At 40.5% G+C, this 15,193-nt stretch overlaps 1 protein-coding gene across 1 annotated transcript; it reads right to left on the bottom strand.

Moving 5' to 3' along the window:
- Positions 1-6,154: 6,154 nt before the first annotated feature.
- Positions 6,155-8,367, bottom strand: LOC147901763 (nucleolar GTP-binding protein 1-like). The gene has a single exon (XM_087374494.1). The coding sequence runs from the start codon at positions 8,258-8,260 to the stop codon at positions 6,245-6,247; it is 2,016 nt and encodes a 671-aa protein (XP_087230620.1). The 5' UTR covers positions 8,261-8,367; the 3' UTR covers positions 6,155-6,244.
- Between the last annotated feature and the right edge of the window lie 6,826 nt (positions 8,368-15,193).

Here is a 15,193-nt window from a genome sequence, read left to right as displayed (position 1 = left end):
TGCGTGTGTGTGTATGCATTTATGCCTACATGTGTCAATGTGTATGCATATACATATATATATATGCCTAGATATATGTGTGCATATATGCACACATACACAGATATATGTATATGTATATGTGTGTGTATGTGTATATATGTACAGGCACGCATGCACGTGAACACAAAAATTGTGTTTGTGTGTACATAAAAATTTGGTTATATAATCATATAGTACTTTTATGTATTATTATACACATGTACCTATTGGTACATATAAATAAATCTTAAGGCTTTGTCAAGGGCAAGGGCACAGTCAAGGTAATTTGTTCTCATGGCTTCTTCTTTATGTTAGGCTCTTAATTAAAGGAAAAAAACAACAAAGGACAAGTTTTTAAACACTATTTAAGTTTGGTTTTACACATATATGTGGTCCGGTTTGAGTTTTATGAATGATGATAGAGTAAGATTTGTTTTCCATAATTCAAATTTTTATAGATCTATGAATGTTAATGTGCCATCTAGATACTTCTTAGTGAGCTTATGGCCCCTTTTTTATCAAACACAAGAGGAAAATTTAATTGATTTTCTTTCATAGGTCGAGGGCATAGATTCTATTGAGAGTTTGGGACTTGGCATTGGTTATAGCTCTTGATTCCATCTCGGGGCACTAGGACGAAAGGATGAAGAAGCACCATGATCAACACCCAATGTGTGAGTGCCACTAGAAGGAATTGACTGAAAAGGCCCCTCTCCATTATCATAAGCCAAGGTCTGTATCTAGATTTGCCAAACCTCGTTTATCTTTGTCTAACAAAAACTTATAGACCTTTATCTACCACTCTTTCACTTTGTTTGTTTACTTGTTTGCCCTTCTAAAGATGAAAACTACACGGCAAGATAGGATCTATTGTAACATTATAAGTCTAATTGCATCTAAGGGATAATGCAACAGGGAGCTTGGTTGTCACAGCCTAGCTGTCATTTGTGGCAAGCAATTGTGACAAACAGTTTGCCCTTGGTGGGGACTTTCCTGGATGATTTAGCAAAAGCATCTATCTCAGCACTGTTTTGTTGATTACGTAGTTGGTAGTGATGTAATTGCACTCAAGTGGCATCATCAAACAAATGGTATAATAACCCAGATAGTCTAATCTACCATCTAGCTATGCATGCCAATTGCACGACCTAATGCATCTACATCGAATCCCACCAAGTATTTCAAAGAATTGGTGTTTGGGTTGCTTCTTTCTTCGATTCATGAAACATTACAAGCAACTCCTCGGTCCATTGAGGTTGGTATCTTTCTTGGTCATTTCATACAATGGTGGTGCAAATCTTCTATAGAAGCTAATGAATCCAAAAAAGGATCAAAGCTATGTTAGATTCTTTGGGTTTTGGCATGTCTCAATTGCTTGGATCTTAATCAGCTTGGTTAGAAGGTACCTTACTTGGAAATCACATGGCCAAGTAACACACCAACTTGTACATAGAAAATACAATTGATCGGGTTCAAAGAGATTCCATCCTGTGTGCACTTGGCAAACTCTTTTACAAGACAAGGTGAATGCATGGATATTGCTGAGTGTAAACAAATCCAGAATAACAATAAACACAAAAATCATATTGCTGAATATACACAAAATTCATCCAAGGAGATAACTATAAGGATGGTGCATTCCATAAACCACATCGCAAACACATCCTGGTACACACAAGAAGATTTTTGACTATTTGGAGGTGGTCATCCAATAAATGGGCATTTACCATGGATGTTTGTGGCTCCTAGGTTGTGCCCAACAGGTTGAGTTCTTGAGTTGGTTCGAGAACTATGAGCAAGGTTTTAAGTCAAGTTATTGTTATTTTGGGCTCGGCTAGTTCTCATTCACCAATCACTAAGTGCCTTGGAAACAAATTCTGTTGTTCTACTAGCCGATCATCCTTCATCTTCTGCTTGAGGTCGGAAGCCACCTAGAATATATCAATGTTTTCCATAGGGAAGATTTCAACAAGCTACGGGTATGGTTTCATGTCCCTTAGCTAGGATCATTACAGAACGTCAGTACTTGTGGCAGAGACAGAGTGAAGTAGACACATAGATTTGCAAAATGAGTCAGATAACATAGATTTGGTTGAATACCCTCAAACCGAATCAATATATCAGTCACTCAAATCCATTGTTAGTTGGTGACCAATGAATTTGTAGATAGTGAAATCCATAGCTTAAAATCTTCTAATACTCCGGTTTATGCTATGTGTGGAATCCAGGATACAATTTGATAATCAATATGCAAGCAAATATCAATTCATATACCGAAAGCCAAACTAGTCTATTTCATGTCGCGGGGAAAAGAAATTTTAAAAAACACTCAAATTGACCTTAAAATTCACTTTGTAAGAGCCAAATTATGGAATTTGAGTTCTCTAATGATCATATACTGCTTGTTTTGTAAGAGTCTCTCTCAGAACAAAGGTCATAAAAGCCATGCGTTAGAAACAAACCCTCGTGACTAACACACTTTTTTTGTCGAATGTCCCATTTGGTCAACATAACAATAACATAATCTACAACATGGTAGCCCTTGTGGGCCATTGTCATGAGGATTTCCTTGACCTTCTCTCTTGACTTGTGTCTTGTCATTCTTTTCTTATTTTGCATGCCTTCCCATTTGCTCTCGAAACTATCAAGCAACTTGCGGATGCAAGTACAAGGTGCATTGAGAATGCTCTTTGACATCTCGACACTTTTTGCATTGAGACCCTATCTTTGTCTTGTTTTCGTAGCTTCGTGAGAGCATTGGCAAGAAGATCCTTGACAGTGTCTAATGAAATTTGAGGGCATCTATCAATAGAGAGGAGGATATGTAGGTCCAACAAAGATTTGGGGAGTTAAGGATTTACGAACAAGGCCTAGTGAGGGAGCATTGGTAAGGGAGATACATCCTCAGGAAGTCCTCAAGAATACATCACCAAGTTTTGGCAAGGAAAATTAATCACTAGCAAGTTACCATCTAGGTTTCCATGAAGCCTTACCAATAATTTGATCACTAGCGAGTTGGCATACACTAATTCATATACTATTTTGCTTCTAGCTGGTATAATCACCAATTAAATAGACATGGTATAAATAGGCATACAGTCCACAAAAAATTTGATGACTGGCAAACTAGATATGCAAGGGAGGACGTATTGCCAATTTGCAACTGTTTACAAGCCTTTGTAAAGCTCCCATATGCAACTACTCTTTGTTGTCTTACCAACCAGTCACTCCGCTTTAAGATCTTTCTATTGCCTGGTTTAGTCAAAGTTTGCAAGATTACTATTGTTGAGAGGCTAGGGTGTTCGTGGCATCACTCTTTTCCTTGCAGTCTAGGCGGCACTACACTACATAGTGCTCTTAATGACAGCGTCTTCCTCAACAATCTCTTTTGTTCCTAGTGCAACACTAGTAGCATGGTATCATCACCTGTGGGTCTCACGTCTAGTCTTTCAAGCTACTTGCAACTTCCATCATCCACAGCAACCAACAACACGCTTGACCACATGTGTCTCGAGCCACCTTTCTTTTAACTAAAAACTTTGGTGAAGCAAATGGAGTGCTATGAGCTGTGAAATTTCTTTCAAGCGATTCCTTAACTTGTGCTGCTACTTCTCTTGAGAGACAATACATGGCTTTATTGATTGGCTTGCTACTGGACTCGAGGATCAAAGGCAATGTCCACATTTCTCTTGGGAGACCCTGTAACATTGCAGAGAAGAGAATTATGGCACTCGTCTCACATAGATTTCATACAATCCCATCAAAGGACAATATCAATAGGTCCAATATTTAAGGCAAACAGATCTAAAAAATGGATATCATGCAAAAGTCAGATTGCAACCTCAACACCACGGTTATTATGTGGCTGCACCCAAATGCATCTACAGACATAGAGTGCGACTATGACTACACATCCCAACACTACTCCTTATCAACAGGAGTATAAAGAAACAATTGATAAAGAAGGCGATAAGAATAGGGACACCCGAAGTAGATGGGAAACACAAGGAGAGAGCAAAAGTTGCCTGAGTTACTATCAAGATGTACATATATTCAAGAACTGTATTTATCATGTATATGGCTGGCACAGTGATCACTAAGATCTGAGAGCATCAATTAATGCCCATGGACTAGTTCTGCCTTCTGCCCACCATCTTCCATGAAGGATTTCTCTGCAACCAATTTGACCAGCCCCCGCACAAGCCTTTACAGCTGACAACCAATTAGAGGTGTACCCAAAGTTTAAAACAACCCAGTGTAATGCCACTAACTTGGCCTGGCAGGATGACTTACAGCTCACAGAGGACTACAACGCATGCAGCCAAGCAATCACAAAAGCAGGGTCTGGCAACCCAACCACAAAAAAAATGGTCCACAAAGCAAGTAACAGATCGTGCAGATGACACCTACCTCAGGGCACAATATAACTCTGTTATTTTGCTCAAGCCCAGAAAGTATATGAACCATCTTGTCATTCTGCAGCCTTGAACATGTAGAAGAGTCTACATGGGTTGGCATCCAAAATTTTGGCAGTAAACCGTTCATCTTCATGCACCTGAGTTGCTGGCAAAAAATTGATTAGGTGAAAAAAGTAGAGAGCCACTATTTATATTCATTCTTCTGAGTTGCTGGCAAACAGGTTGATTCGGCCGCAAATTAGAGTTATATCCTCCAGCAAGTATAAACAGATTGCACTGTTGCAATCAGCCAATAGATACGAGCAGGGATTGGCATATTGCAAACCTATCTGTAGATCACCAGTCATAGTGACAGGCCGAGTCAATCTGAAGATCTCATTCTGTAGCCTTGTATGTATACAAGCATAGTTGCCAGACGTTTGGAAACGTCACGTTTGGAAACGCATTTCCAAACGAAAAAATTAAAAACGCGTTTCATTGCGACTATGTATAATACAAGAGTCACCATGGTTTGGCATCCAAGTCCAAGAGCTGTAACAAACATTGCCTTCAACGAGCAAGCACCAGAGCAAACAAATGGCATGAATGAGTCTACCACAAATACCTCAAGCCAAAGATACAAGTAGAGAAAGTTGCTAGTACATGTACATAGCAGCAAGACAAACTATATCTCTAACAATAGAAGTTGCTAACAAAGTTTTGTTAGACTCCATATAACAAAAGGAAGTTTTATCGGTTAAAGCAAACGGCCAAAGGTCACCAAGGGGCACAAGCGCAACAACAGCCAAACAAATATAGTACTGAAAAGTCGTCTTACATGTAGCATTGAGTACTTGCTCATTCTCTTGGTCGGTTCTTAAACATACAAGCCAACCTATGGCCAAACATCAAGCCTCTCCAAGTCAACTCACCATCAATATATGACCAAGCCAACCAAGTACACACTAAGCTGTTTATATACCCTGCATTGGTCCATAAATTTTTCATTTGCCTACACAATTTCAACAGACAAAAATAGTATATATCGAGATGAATCCAGGAACATGCCCAAACTCATACTCTAAAGACACCACACACAGTGCAGTGTAAATCTCATGATAGTCACTAGTTTGAAACTGTAAACTCCATCATAGCAGGAAGATTCAAGCCTCATCATGGTCTGACTTTTCTTCATTTGTAAAAAAACAGGGAATTCCATTATGAAGACAGCTACTACAAAAGAGACTTTCGAATGAAGAGCTAAGGAAGAAATCCAGATATATGCTTTGTTACCAAAAAGTCTTTTACAGTTACAGGAAAAACACATGAGAAATATAAGAATCCAACATTTTCATCACCTGTCTGTCTTTCCTGTAGATCACAGAAGGCAGATGCTTGGGCTTCAGATGGTAAATTACTCTATCAGCTTTTCCTCTTCTGGCATTTTTGTTCCTCTGTTCAATGCCTTCTTTCCCATTTTCACAGCCTTTAATTTTTGAGCTATATCCTTGAAATTTTTTGACCCGACACAATTTTCATAGACAAATGTAGTATTAAATTTAAGAAACTAGGATGAAATGTTAATTAAGATTCTCAATAGACCTAAAAGATTGAGACCTCACCATGGTCTGGCTTTTCTTCGTTTGTAAAAAAACAGGGAATTCCATTATGAAGACATCTGCTACAAAAGTTCTTCACAGACTTTCAAATGAAGAGCTACAGAAGAAATCTAAGCATTACCAGAAAACATGATATACTCTTTGTTACCAAAAGGTCTTTTACAGTTGCAGAAAAAACATGCAAGAGAACTGTAAAATCAAACATTTTCATCGCCTATCTGTCTTTCCTGTAGATCTCTTTCCAGAAAACAGATGCTTGGGCTTCAAATTGTAAATTACTCTATCAGCCTCTCCTCTTCTGGCGTTTTTGTTCCTCTGTTTCACTGCCTTCTTTCCCATTTTCACAGCCTTCATTTTTTGAGCCGTATCCTTGAAACCTTCACCTGGAAGTGCTTCGACAACTCCTCTAGATACAGACCTAGAGCGGGTACGCAACCGCTTCCTTGGTTGATCAATATCCATCACATCACCATCTGCATCAATGTCCATTCCAGAAGACCTCTCTCTCTTCCTACCTTGTCTAGTTACTGATCTGCTTCGTGCTCTTGCTACTGCAGCAGTTGGATCCAAGCCCATGCTTGAAAGATGCCTGGCCATTTTGCTTGTGTCAAACACCCGCTCTTTATCAAACTTCCTTGGCACAACAGGTTTGCTTCCAGCCGTTGTTTTCTTAATCCTGTGTTCCTCCAGCAGTTTCTTCTTCTTCTTTCTGATTGCAGCAAGTGCCTCCTGCTCCTCAGGAGTCAATTCTTCTTCACTCATTTCATTCTCTTCTTCATTGGCAGCAGCTTCCCTTCCTTCTTCTTCCCGCTCTAGTTCTTCTAACCTATGTAAGATATCTGAGTCTATGAAGTCTGCAATATTATGGCCATCAATAATCTCAGGAATGATGTCATCTTTCCACTCCTCATTGGCCAGAATGTACCTCTTGCGCAGATTAGCAGAATACACCCCTGCACCACCATTTTCATTCTCTAAATCCTTTTCAAGTTTCCTCTTCACTGTAGAGTCCTCTGCTCTTGCTTTCTCAAGAACAGCTCCCGGAATGCAAGGTGGCCTCTCTTTCACGTCTCTCGGCCGAGGCATGGCCACGTGGATTCTGTTCAAACAGTCGTTCAATTTTTTGGACTTCATTTTTATTTCCACCCGTTGCTGCAACAGCCTCTCGCACGCTGCATTCTTCACAGCTATCACTCCTTCTTCGGTGAGAGTACTCATAGTGACCAAACAATCGTCACAACCAGGTCCTTGATCTGCGACCAAACCAGCAGCACATTTTGCAGCTTCCGTCTTCATCTCCTGGATTACCTTTGCATCGTCCTCAGGAAGTGTCTCCAGGGGCTGTAAATCAACCTTGTTGCAGACAATGAGCAATGGTTTGTTAGCAAACAATGGCCTGATGCTATGGAACAAAGCTGCTTGCTGCTCTATGCTGTACCCACAAGCTCCGGATATGTCCACAAAGAAGAGAACCGCAGCCCTTAAATGAGCAAGCGCAGTTATGCTCAGCATTTCTATGGTGTTCCGATCCTCCAGTGGATGATCTAGGATGCCAGGGGTATCGATCACTTGCCACCTGAGATACTTGTAATCAGTGTGACCCACGAAGAGAGACTTCGTTGTAAAAGCATAGGGCTGAACATCAACATCGGCTCTAGTTATTTTGTTGATGAAAGAGCTTTTGCCTACATTTGGATAGCCACAGATCAAAATGGTCCTTGTATTCGGGTCAATGGTAGGAAGTCTAGACATGTGTTGTCTAACCTGCTCCAGATAAGCTAAGCTTGGACCTATTCTTTTCATAACAGTACACATCCGGCCAAGTGCGGCAACCTTTAGCTTTTTGCACCGATACAAAGTATCGCCATACTTGAGAAGCCGAACATAGTCCTTTGAAATCTTTCCGATTAGATTCCGTGCAGTATTGATCTGACCCAGGGCAAGCTTGTAGTGATCCTTGTCGTATAAAACATTCAGAAGGTCGCCATAAAAAGGATGAATGTCATCTACGCGAGGAAAGTCATCAACGATTTTAGAGAGCTTCTCGTGGAAATTCTGCTGGGTATACTTAACTTTTCGCATGTAGAATTGACGGAGGCGGGTGATGGGGTAGCCCTTGTGGACGACGGTGGGAGTCTGGCGCTGGGTACGGGAGAGGATGATATCGACGAAATCCTTGGAGGAAGGAACGATGGTAATCTGTTTGAAGTTGTAGAGCACCATGGTGGACGGATCTGTTGAAGATGATCTCTCAAACAGAAAGATGGATTGCTTGCAAAACAGCTCAAATCCAAACACAGAAACCTAAAACCCTAACGTTAAACGGAGCAAAATGCTCAAAAGGACTTCGATAGAAGACGCTCCCCCTTAAAACCCTAGCCAACATGAACCTTCCACGCGTGCCACACGTGTGTTCCTTTCCTCATCACATCAAATTTACTTCCCTTACCCATGGCGGAGGCCAAGGGCCTGTTTCCACGAGGGGGAAATGCACACACTTGTGTGCATGTTGCGCCCCCTCGTCAGTTCACGCAAAGGTCTCCAGGTGGTGGTGTGAGCATTCAGGTGTGCATTTGAGCTTTACCAAAGATTGAGGATTCATCCCAGCACCCAGGTGCATTAGCTTGGCATGTAGCTTGAAAACGACCCTCAAGATGTGCAAAAGCTTTTTGCTTGCCTCTGATCCCTCTGTCTTCTCTCACTGTGCACCTCTACACCTTTCCCACAGCAGAGTGTGTGGCCCACATTCTACAGCGATCGGCTCAGCAAACGATGCCCATATGGGCATCACATCGCTAGACTGTGGAAACAACTCCAAAGACACATGTCATCATTCCATGCTTTCAAATCCCTTAAAAACGTAGATCCCATTCTGGTTGCCCAGAGTCTCTTGAGGCCATGGTAGGATGGGGCTATTCCCATCCTCAACCCATTTTCAGACCACTTGGTTTAGGATGGAGTAATGATAACAAAAAGTTTCCCACCCTAAACCCATGCTAGCCCCATCCATGTGCTAAGGTCCTAAGAGGGGATCCCCGCGCCACCCAGTGGGACTGGTGCAGCACCACTGGCAAGGGAAAATCGCATCTACTTGTAGAAAAAAAGCCCAACCACCAGCATTTTGGCCTGGCAGTGGACTGCTAACCTAGAGAGAAGGATTTCTAGAATTCTAGCTCAACAGTCAAATGCTAGACTGGTTCAAGCGGTGAAACGGTGCCATCATCTTTGCAATTGACGCTTTTTCCACTCTCCCCAATCTCTACAGGAACTACTCGATCCGGTTGCAGATAGTGCAATCGAGATTCTGTGACAAAATATGAAGAGGGGAGAGGAGAAGAGTGGAGATGAGGAGAGAGGGCACATCTAGAGAGCACACCACAAATGACTAACTGTACACTAGATTTAGTTGAAAATGTAGAATATATACAAACCCATTTAGGGTTAGGGTTAGGGCATCTAACCCTTGCTATGCACATATGATCACATGATGGTGCTATGCACACATGATCACATGATGTTGAGCATGAACTCTCAACACCTTCCCTCAAGATCATCATCATGAAGTAGGCCTTCCCTCAAGATGATGATTCTGGGGAATAGAAGAAGGACTGAACATTACATTCCATCACACCCCATTAATGGAAATGTCCTTCCTCTGCGTCAAACCAAGAGCTAGTCGGTGTTTCTCGAGTGGTTTGGTAAAGATGTCTACAACATTCTCTTTGCTATCACAATGCTGCAGTGTGATGTCACCAAGTAACACTCTTTCTCTGATGAAGTGCTCTCTGACATCAATGTGCTTTAACCTGGAGTGATATACTGGATTCTTTGCCAATGCTTGAGCCGATTGATTATCACAGTATATTGTTGTTGGCTTTGACTTATCAACAGTCTTCTGCGCATATAGCCTCACATGCACCTGTAGTGAGTGCCCTATATTCTGCTTCAGTCAAAGACAAAGAAACAGTTGGCTGTTTGTTTGACAACCATGATATAGCACCTTGACCAAGGAAAACTACATATCCATGTGTCGATCTCCTAGTCTCATGATCTTCGGCATAGTCACTGTCACAGTATCCATGCAACCATGGATAACTTCCTCTATATTCTATCCCAAACTATCTTGTACCTCTAATGTATCTCAAGACTCTTTTGGCTGCATTCCAGTGAGACTGTTTTGGATTTGTCATAAACTGTGTTAGTGAACTTACTGCATAACAAATATCTGGCTGTGTGATAGTGAGATATATAAGAGATCCGATGAGCTGCCTGTAGTATCTGTCATTGAATGTAGGCTTTTCTGAATCTTTTGTAAGTTTCAAACTCTGTTCCATGGGAGTGGCTGCAATCTTGCAATCTACCATATGAAACTTCTTCAGGAGATTGTAAGTTTCAAACTCTGTTCCATGGGAGTGGCTACAATCTTGCAATCTGCGATATGAAACTTCTTCAGGAGACTGTCAACATACTTGAGCTGACTCATAAATGTGCTATCTGAATCTCTCCAGAACTCAATACCAAGACAATAGTGCATAAGTCCAAGATCTTTCATATCGAACTCTGTAGATAAGTCTTGTTTTAGCTTTCTAATGAAGCTATCCTTGCTTCCTATCACAATCAGATCATCTACGTACAAAAGTGCAATAGTAATGTCTTCCCCTTGAACTTTGTGAGAGCATGATCTACATTGGACTTTATGTATCCCAGATCAGCAAAATACTTGTTGATTCTACTGTACCAACTTCTGGGTGCTTGCTTTAAGCCATAGAGACTTTTCTTGAGATGGCAAACCTTATTCTCTTTTCCTAGTTCAACATAACCTGTTGGTTGTTGCATGTAGACTTCCTCGTCTAAGTAACCATTGAGAAATGCATTCTTGACATCGAGCTGATACACATTCCATCTACTGAGTGTCGCTAGTGATATCAAGAATCGTATGAAATCCATCTTTGCTATTGGAGCATAAGTCTCATCAGAGTCCTGACCATATTGCTGTGCAAATCCTTTTGCAACTAGTTTGGCTTTGTATCTTTGAATACTTCCATCTGGATTGTACTTCACTTTATATACCCATTTGTTTGCTATGGCCTTCTTTCCTGGTGGAAGGTTGCATAATTCCCAAGTATTATTCTTATACAAAGCATCCATTTCTTCATTCATAGCAGTTTGCCATTCTAGCTTGTCTATTGCATTTTCGAAGTACACTGGCTCTTCTGTAGCCATGGTGGTAGTCATAAGAGCATAGTTGGTGGTTTTAACCTGAATTGCTTTGCCTTTTTGAGCATATGTCAATCTAGCTAGAGGTCTGCTTTTCCTAGTAGACCGTTTGAGCTGCTGTGGCTCTGCTTGGGGTGTTGCTGGCAATTCTTGCTCTTCTTCATCAACCTTTTTGGTAGATGACTGTGAAATCGGTGCGTCTATCTCCTATGTATTTGAGGTTCTCCATTTTGATTCCTCATCAAATATTACATCTCTGGAGATAATGACCTTTCGGTTGATGGTATAATACAACTTGTATGCTTTGCTTTCTTGACTGTAGCCAACCATGATGCATTTGCGTGATTTCGCATCTAGTTTCCTGTGATGATCATCATGTATGTGGGCATATGCTATGCAACCAAATATGCGGAGATGCCCAATGTGTGGCTTGTGTCCAGTGAATGCTTCATAAGGAGTCATGCCTGTATTGGTTCAGTCAAAAGCCGATTAAGCAAGTAGTTCGCTGTGGCTATTGCTTCTACCCAATTTCGGAAGATACGTCTCACTAAGCATTACTCTAGCATTGTCCGCTAAAGTCCCATTCTTCCTTTCAGCTCTTGCATTCTGCTGAGGAGTATCTGCACATGTGAATTGTCTTCGAATGCGATTTCTGCAAAAGTTCATGAATGCTGAAGACATGTATTCACCTCCTCTATCTAATCTCATGACTTTGATCTTTCTGTCTGTCTGGTTTAACCAAGAGGTCTAATTAGGTTGTAGGGGGTGAATTGCTTATAGGGGTTAATTTTATCCATAATCAGGTTGTAGGGGGTGAATCGGCGGGTATGTCAGTGATAGTAGTTTCTTGGAATCTTAGAGGATGTTGTGGACCTGTCAAGCAACGTGGTTGTTTTTCCATGTTGAAGAATATTATGCTAGATCTTATCCTTCTGCAAGAGGTGGAAGTGTGGAGAGTTTGATAATTTTTTGTTCCTTTTAGGAAGTTGGGATTTGAGGGCATTTGTTAATTGTCTAGATAGAGGGAAGGGTGATTCAGTGATCTTCGTGAGGAACTCTGTGAAAGTTCAGGAGTTGTTTTATGGAAGGGAGGGTTGGCTCATAGCGGTGTTGGTTACAGTGGATAAATTTTCTTTTAATGTACTCAGTGTCTATGCTCTGAATCTAGCTAAGGATAGGGGTGAGTGCTGGCTATTGTTAAACTCTAAAGCCCATTTTGAATTCAAGGTGGTCTTCATATACTGACACGAAGCTTTGAACTCATCCTTGTTGTCCAAACTCTCTTGATGAAAGTTGCATTTGGGTCATCTTCTACTTGTAGTGTTGTGCAATGTTTTAGAGTATCCACTCTTTGAGTCATAGCAGTCCTTAGTCATAAGTCCTTCTTGTAAGCTTGCAAACCTCGTAGGGTTGTAGCAACAAACACTCAAGCATCATTCTCTTGAGTCTATGATATTATAGAAACTTTATGATTATCTTGATCGTCAGTATTTATTCTGCTTGAAAGTTAGAGTTGTGACCATGATGGGTATCTTTTCTATTGTTCTTAAAGAGTAATTGTGGGGTGAAAGCCTTCTCCATTGATTCGAGAGGCCATTAGAGATTTGGATGGGCCAACCTCAAATGTGATGCAGTTTTGATTTGTGGTGCTTCAATAGGAAGGGTTGGTAAAAGTGTTCATGCGACATGATGTAGATTTTTGTGGTGTTATGCGATAGATGTAATGGTGCCATGATAGATGAGGAATACATGGACTATTTCCGTGTACCTTAATAAAAATGCTAAGATATGGTTCAATCAGTTTTAAATTGGGTATTTGCCTGATTGTGGTTTACAATGTATGAAGCCTTTCTAGTATGGAGGTTTAGCAACAAAGCTAATTGAGCTGAAGCAAAAGAAAGGAGAGTCCATCCAAGAATTTGTGCTTAGGATGCGAGCTCTTATCAATCAGTTGAGTATTGTACCATATGATAAGTCTATGTGGGCCTGGCTGATCATAGGGTGCACTCAAGTGGGCCTACGCAAGCTGGAGATAGTAGTCAATGCAACTACGACAACTACAAATTGACATAACTTGAGGTGTAAAACTCCATCTTAAGAGCTATTGATGCTAGAATATTCAAAAAAATGAGATGTATAAGATTCAATACGGATGGAGTATTCGGTAAGCAACTAAGGCTTGGAAAATACCAAATTGTCTATAAATATAGAGGGGACATATCTAGACCATAATTCAAAGACCATCTTGATAGAACTGGGGAAATATGTCAAAAAAGGGAGGATGCAAGTAGCAACAATGAGTCTAAGATGATATATAAATGTGCATTTCTCTATTTCATAAAGATGTCTTACGGGGTTATACACATAACCATAACTTGAAACCTTGATAGTTGGTTTATGTGAGACATGCCCATTTCTACCAATCTTGTATACACTCAACCCTTACTCTAAGCTATAGCCTCAACTAGATTCAAGATAGCCCTTTGTGTTAGATCAACCTATGCAAAGATAAGAGTTCAAAGAAATTGATGTGAAAGCATGAGTATCCATACAACTAACCTTGGGGAAGCCAATGGTAGTTCTTTTGGTGGTGGAGGTAAAGTCTTGCTAATTAGTTTGCTCATATTTACTTTTCGTCTAAACAACTTATTCCCTACAAATACCTTAACCTAAGGAGGAAATCCCTTTATTTTTCAATTGATAAATTCAATTGATTTATGCCTAGAAGTAGAATAAGCCTATGCCTTAGACATAGCAAAAAAGATGAGTGCCCTCCATGTTGTGTCAATCAATGTAATGCATGTAGCAATCAAAAGGCTGGTGGAAGAATAATAATTCTCCCAAAAGGCTTCATTAAAGATGAACAAGACAAAGTAATCTCTTTGACAAACCCACCAACCAAATCATCTTCCATCAGCCGATGACAGGGGAATAATTACCAAATTCCAAAAGGTCTAAGAAATCAATTTGTGCTTGTATAAAGCATCCAAGTTGATCTAGATTACCAAAGAACTTCTCAACAAATTACTCAAGGAAGCCAAGTACAATTTAGGGATTAAAAATGTGCATTTTCTTAGCAATACATGGATTTGGAGGGGTTTTGACCAAAATTTACTCAACATGAAATCCCCCTCATTCTAGATGCAGAAGTAGCGATACCAAATGAGCCTCTTGGTGAAGGTAGAGATTGACCAATTGCTTGAGGTAGGATTCATATATTAGGTCGACCAAAGAAATTGGATTTTTCTAATCATCATCATGCCAAAGAAGAATGGCAAGTTGAAAGTCTGCACCAACTATTGGAAGCAAACAAATATAACATCAAAACCCATTCCCACTATTGTTGATGACACCATCCTAGACAAGGTAGCAAGATGTATTCATTGATGGATACAAGGGGTGTTTTGTCAAGAATTTCATAGGGGTAACCAAAAAACTTCATCAACTAACATGAGCAAATATGAATGTTGAATGGGGTCAACAAGCCCAAAGCAAAGCATTCCAACCGTTGCGAAGTGATGGCAATAAAGTAGCAATACTACAAAATCCTGGTTGGAATTCAATCTTCTATGTGCATGTGGATGCTTCAGGGATGGCAATCGGGTCCATCATGGATTAGCCCAACGGAAATTTGGATTTCTACTACACGAGTCAAATGTTCCCATTAGTAGAGATAAACTACTTGACAACCAAATGAAAATCCTTGGGGATGGTATATAATGTCCAAATATTTTGGCACAATGAGAATCAACAACATACTAATTGTGGGCTGAAGCAAACAAATAGGTGCTCAAAATGATTCTCCACAAGGAGGTGAAGGAGCACTAAAGCGATTTGGGATCACAAGGTCCAAACATCATTGTGGGCATACCAATGGCATTCAAGGTCATAATGGATCACACTTCATTCTAGATGGCATTTGGTCTAGAAGAAATTATA

Source organism: Dipteris shenzhenensis, chromosome 5, assembly GCF_047967505.1.
Source record: "Dipteris shenzhenensis isolate YYH24624 ecotype China chromosome 5, Dip_SZ_1.0, whole genome shotgun sequence".
Lineage (NCBI taxonomy): Eukaryota > Viridiplantae > Streptophyta > Polypodiopsida > Gleicheniales > Dipteridaceae > Dipteris > Dipteris shenzhenensis.
The sequence above is the reverse complement of the archived record's forward strand: the minus strand, read 5'-3'. Positions and strand labels throughout refer to the sequence as shown.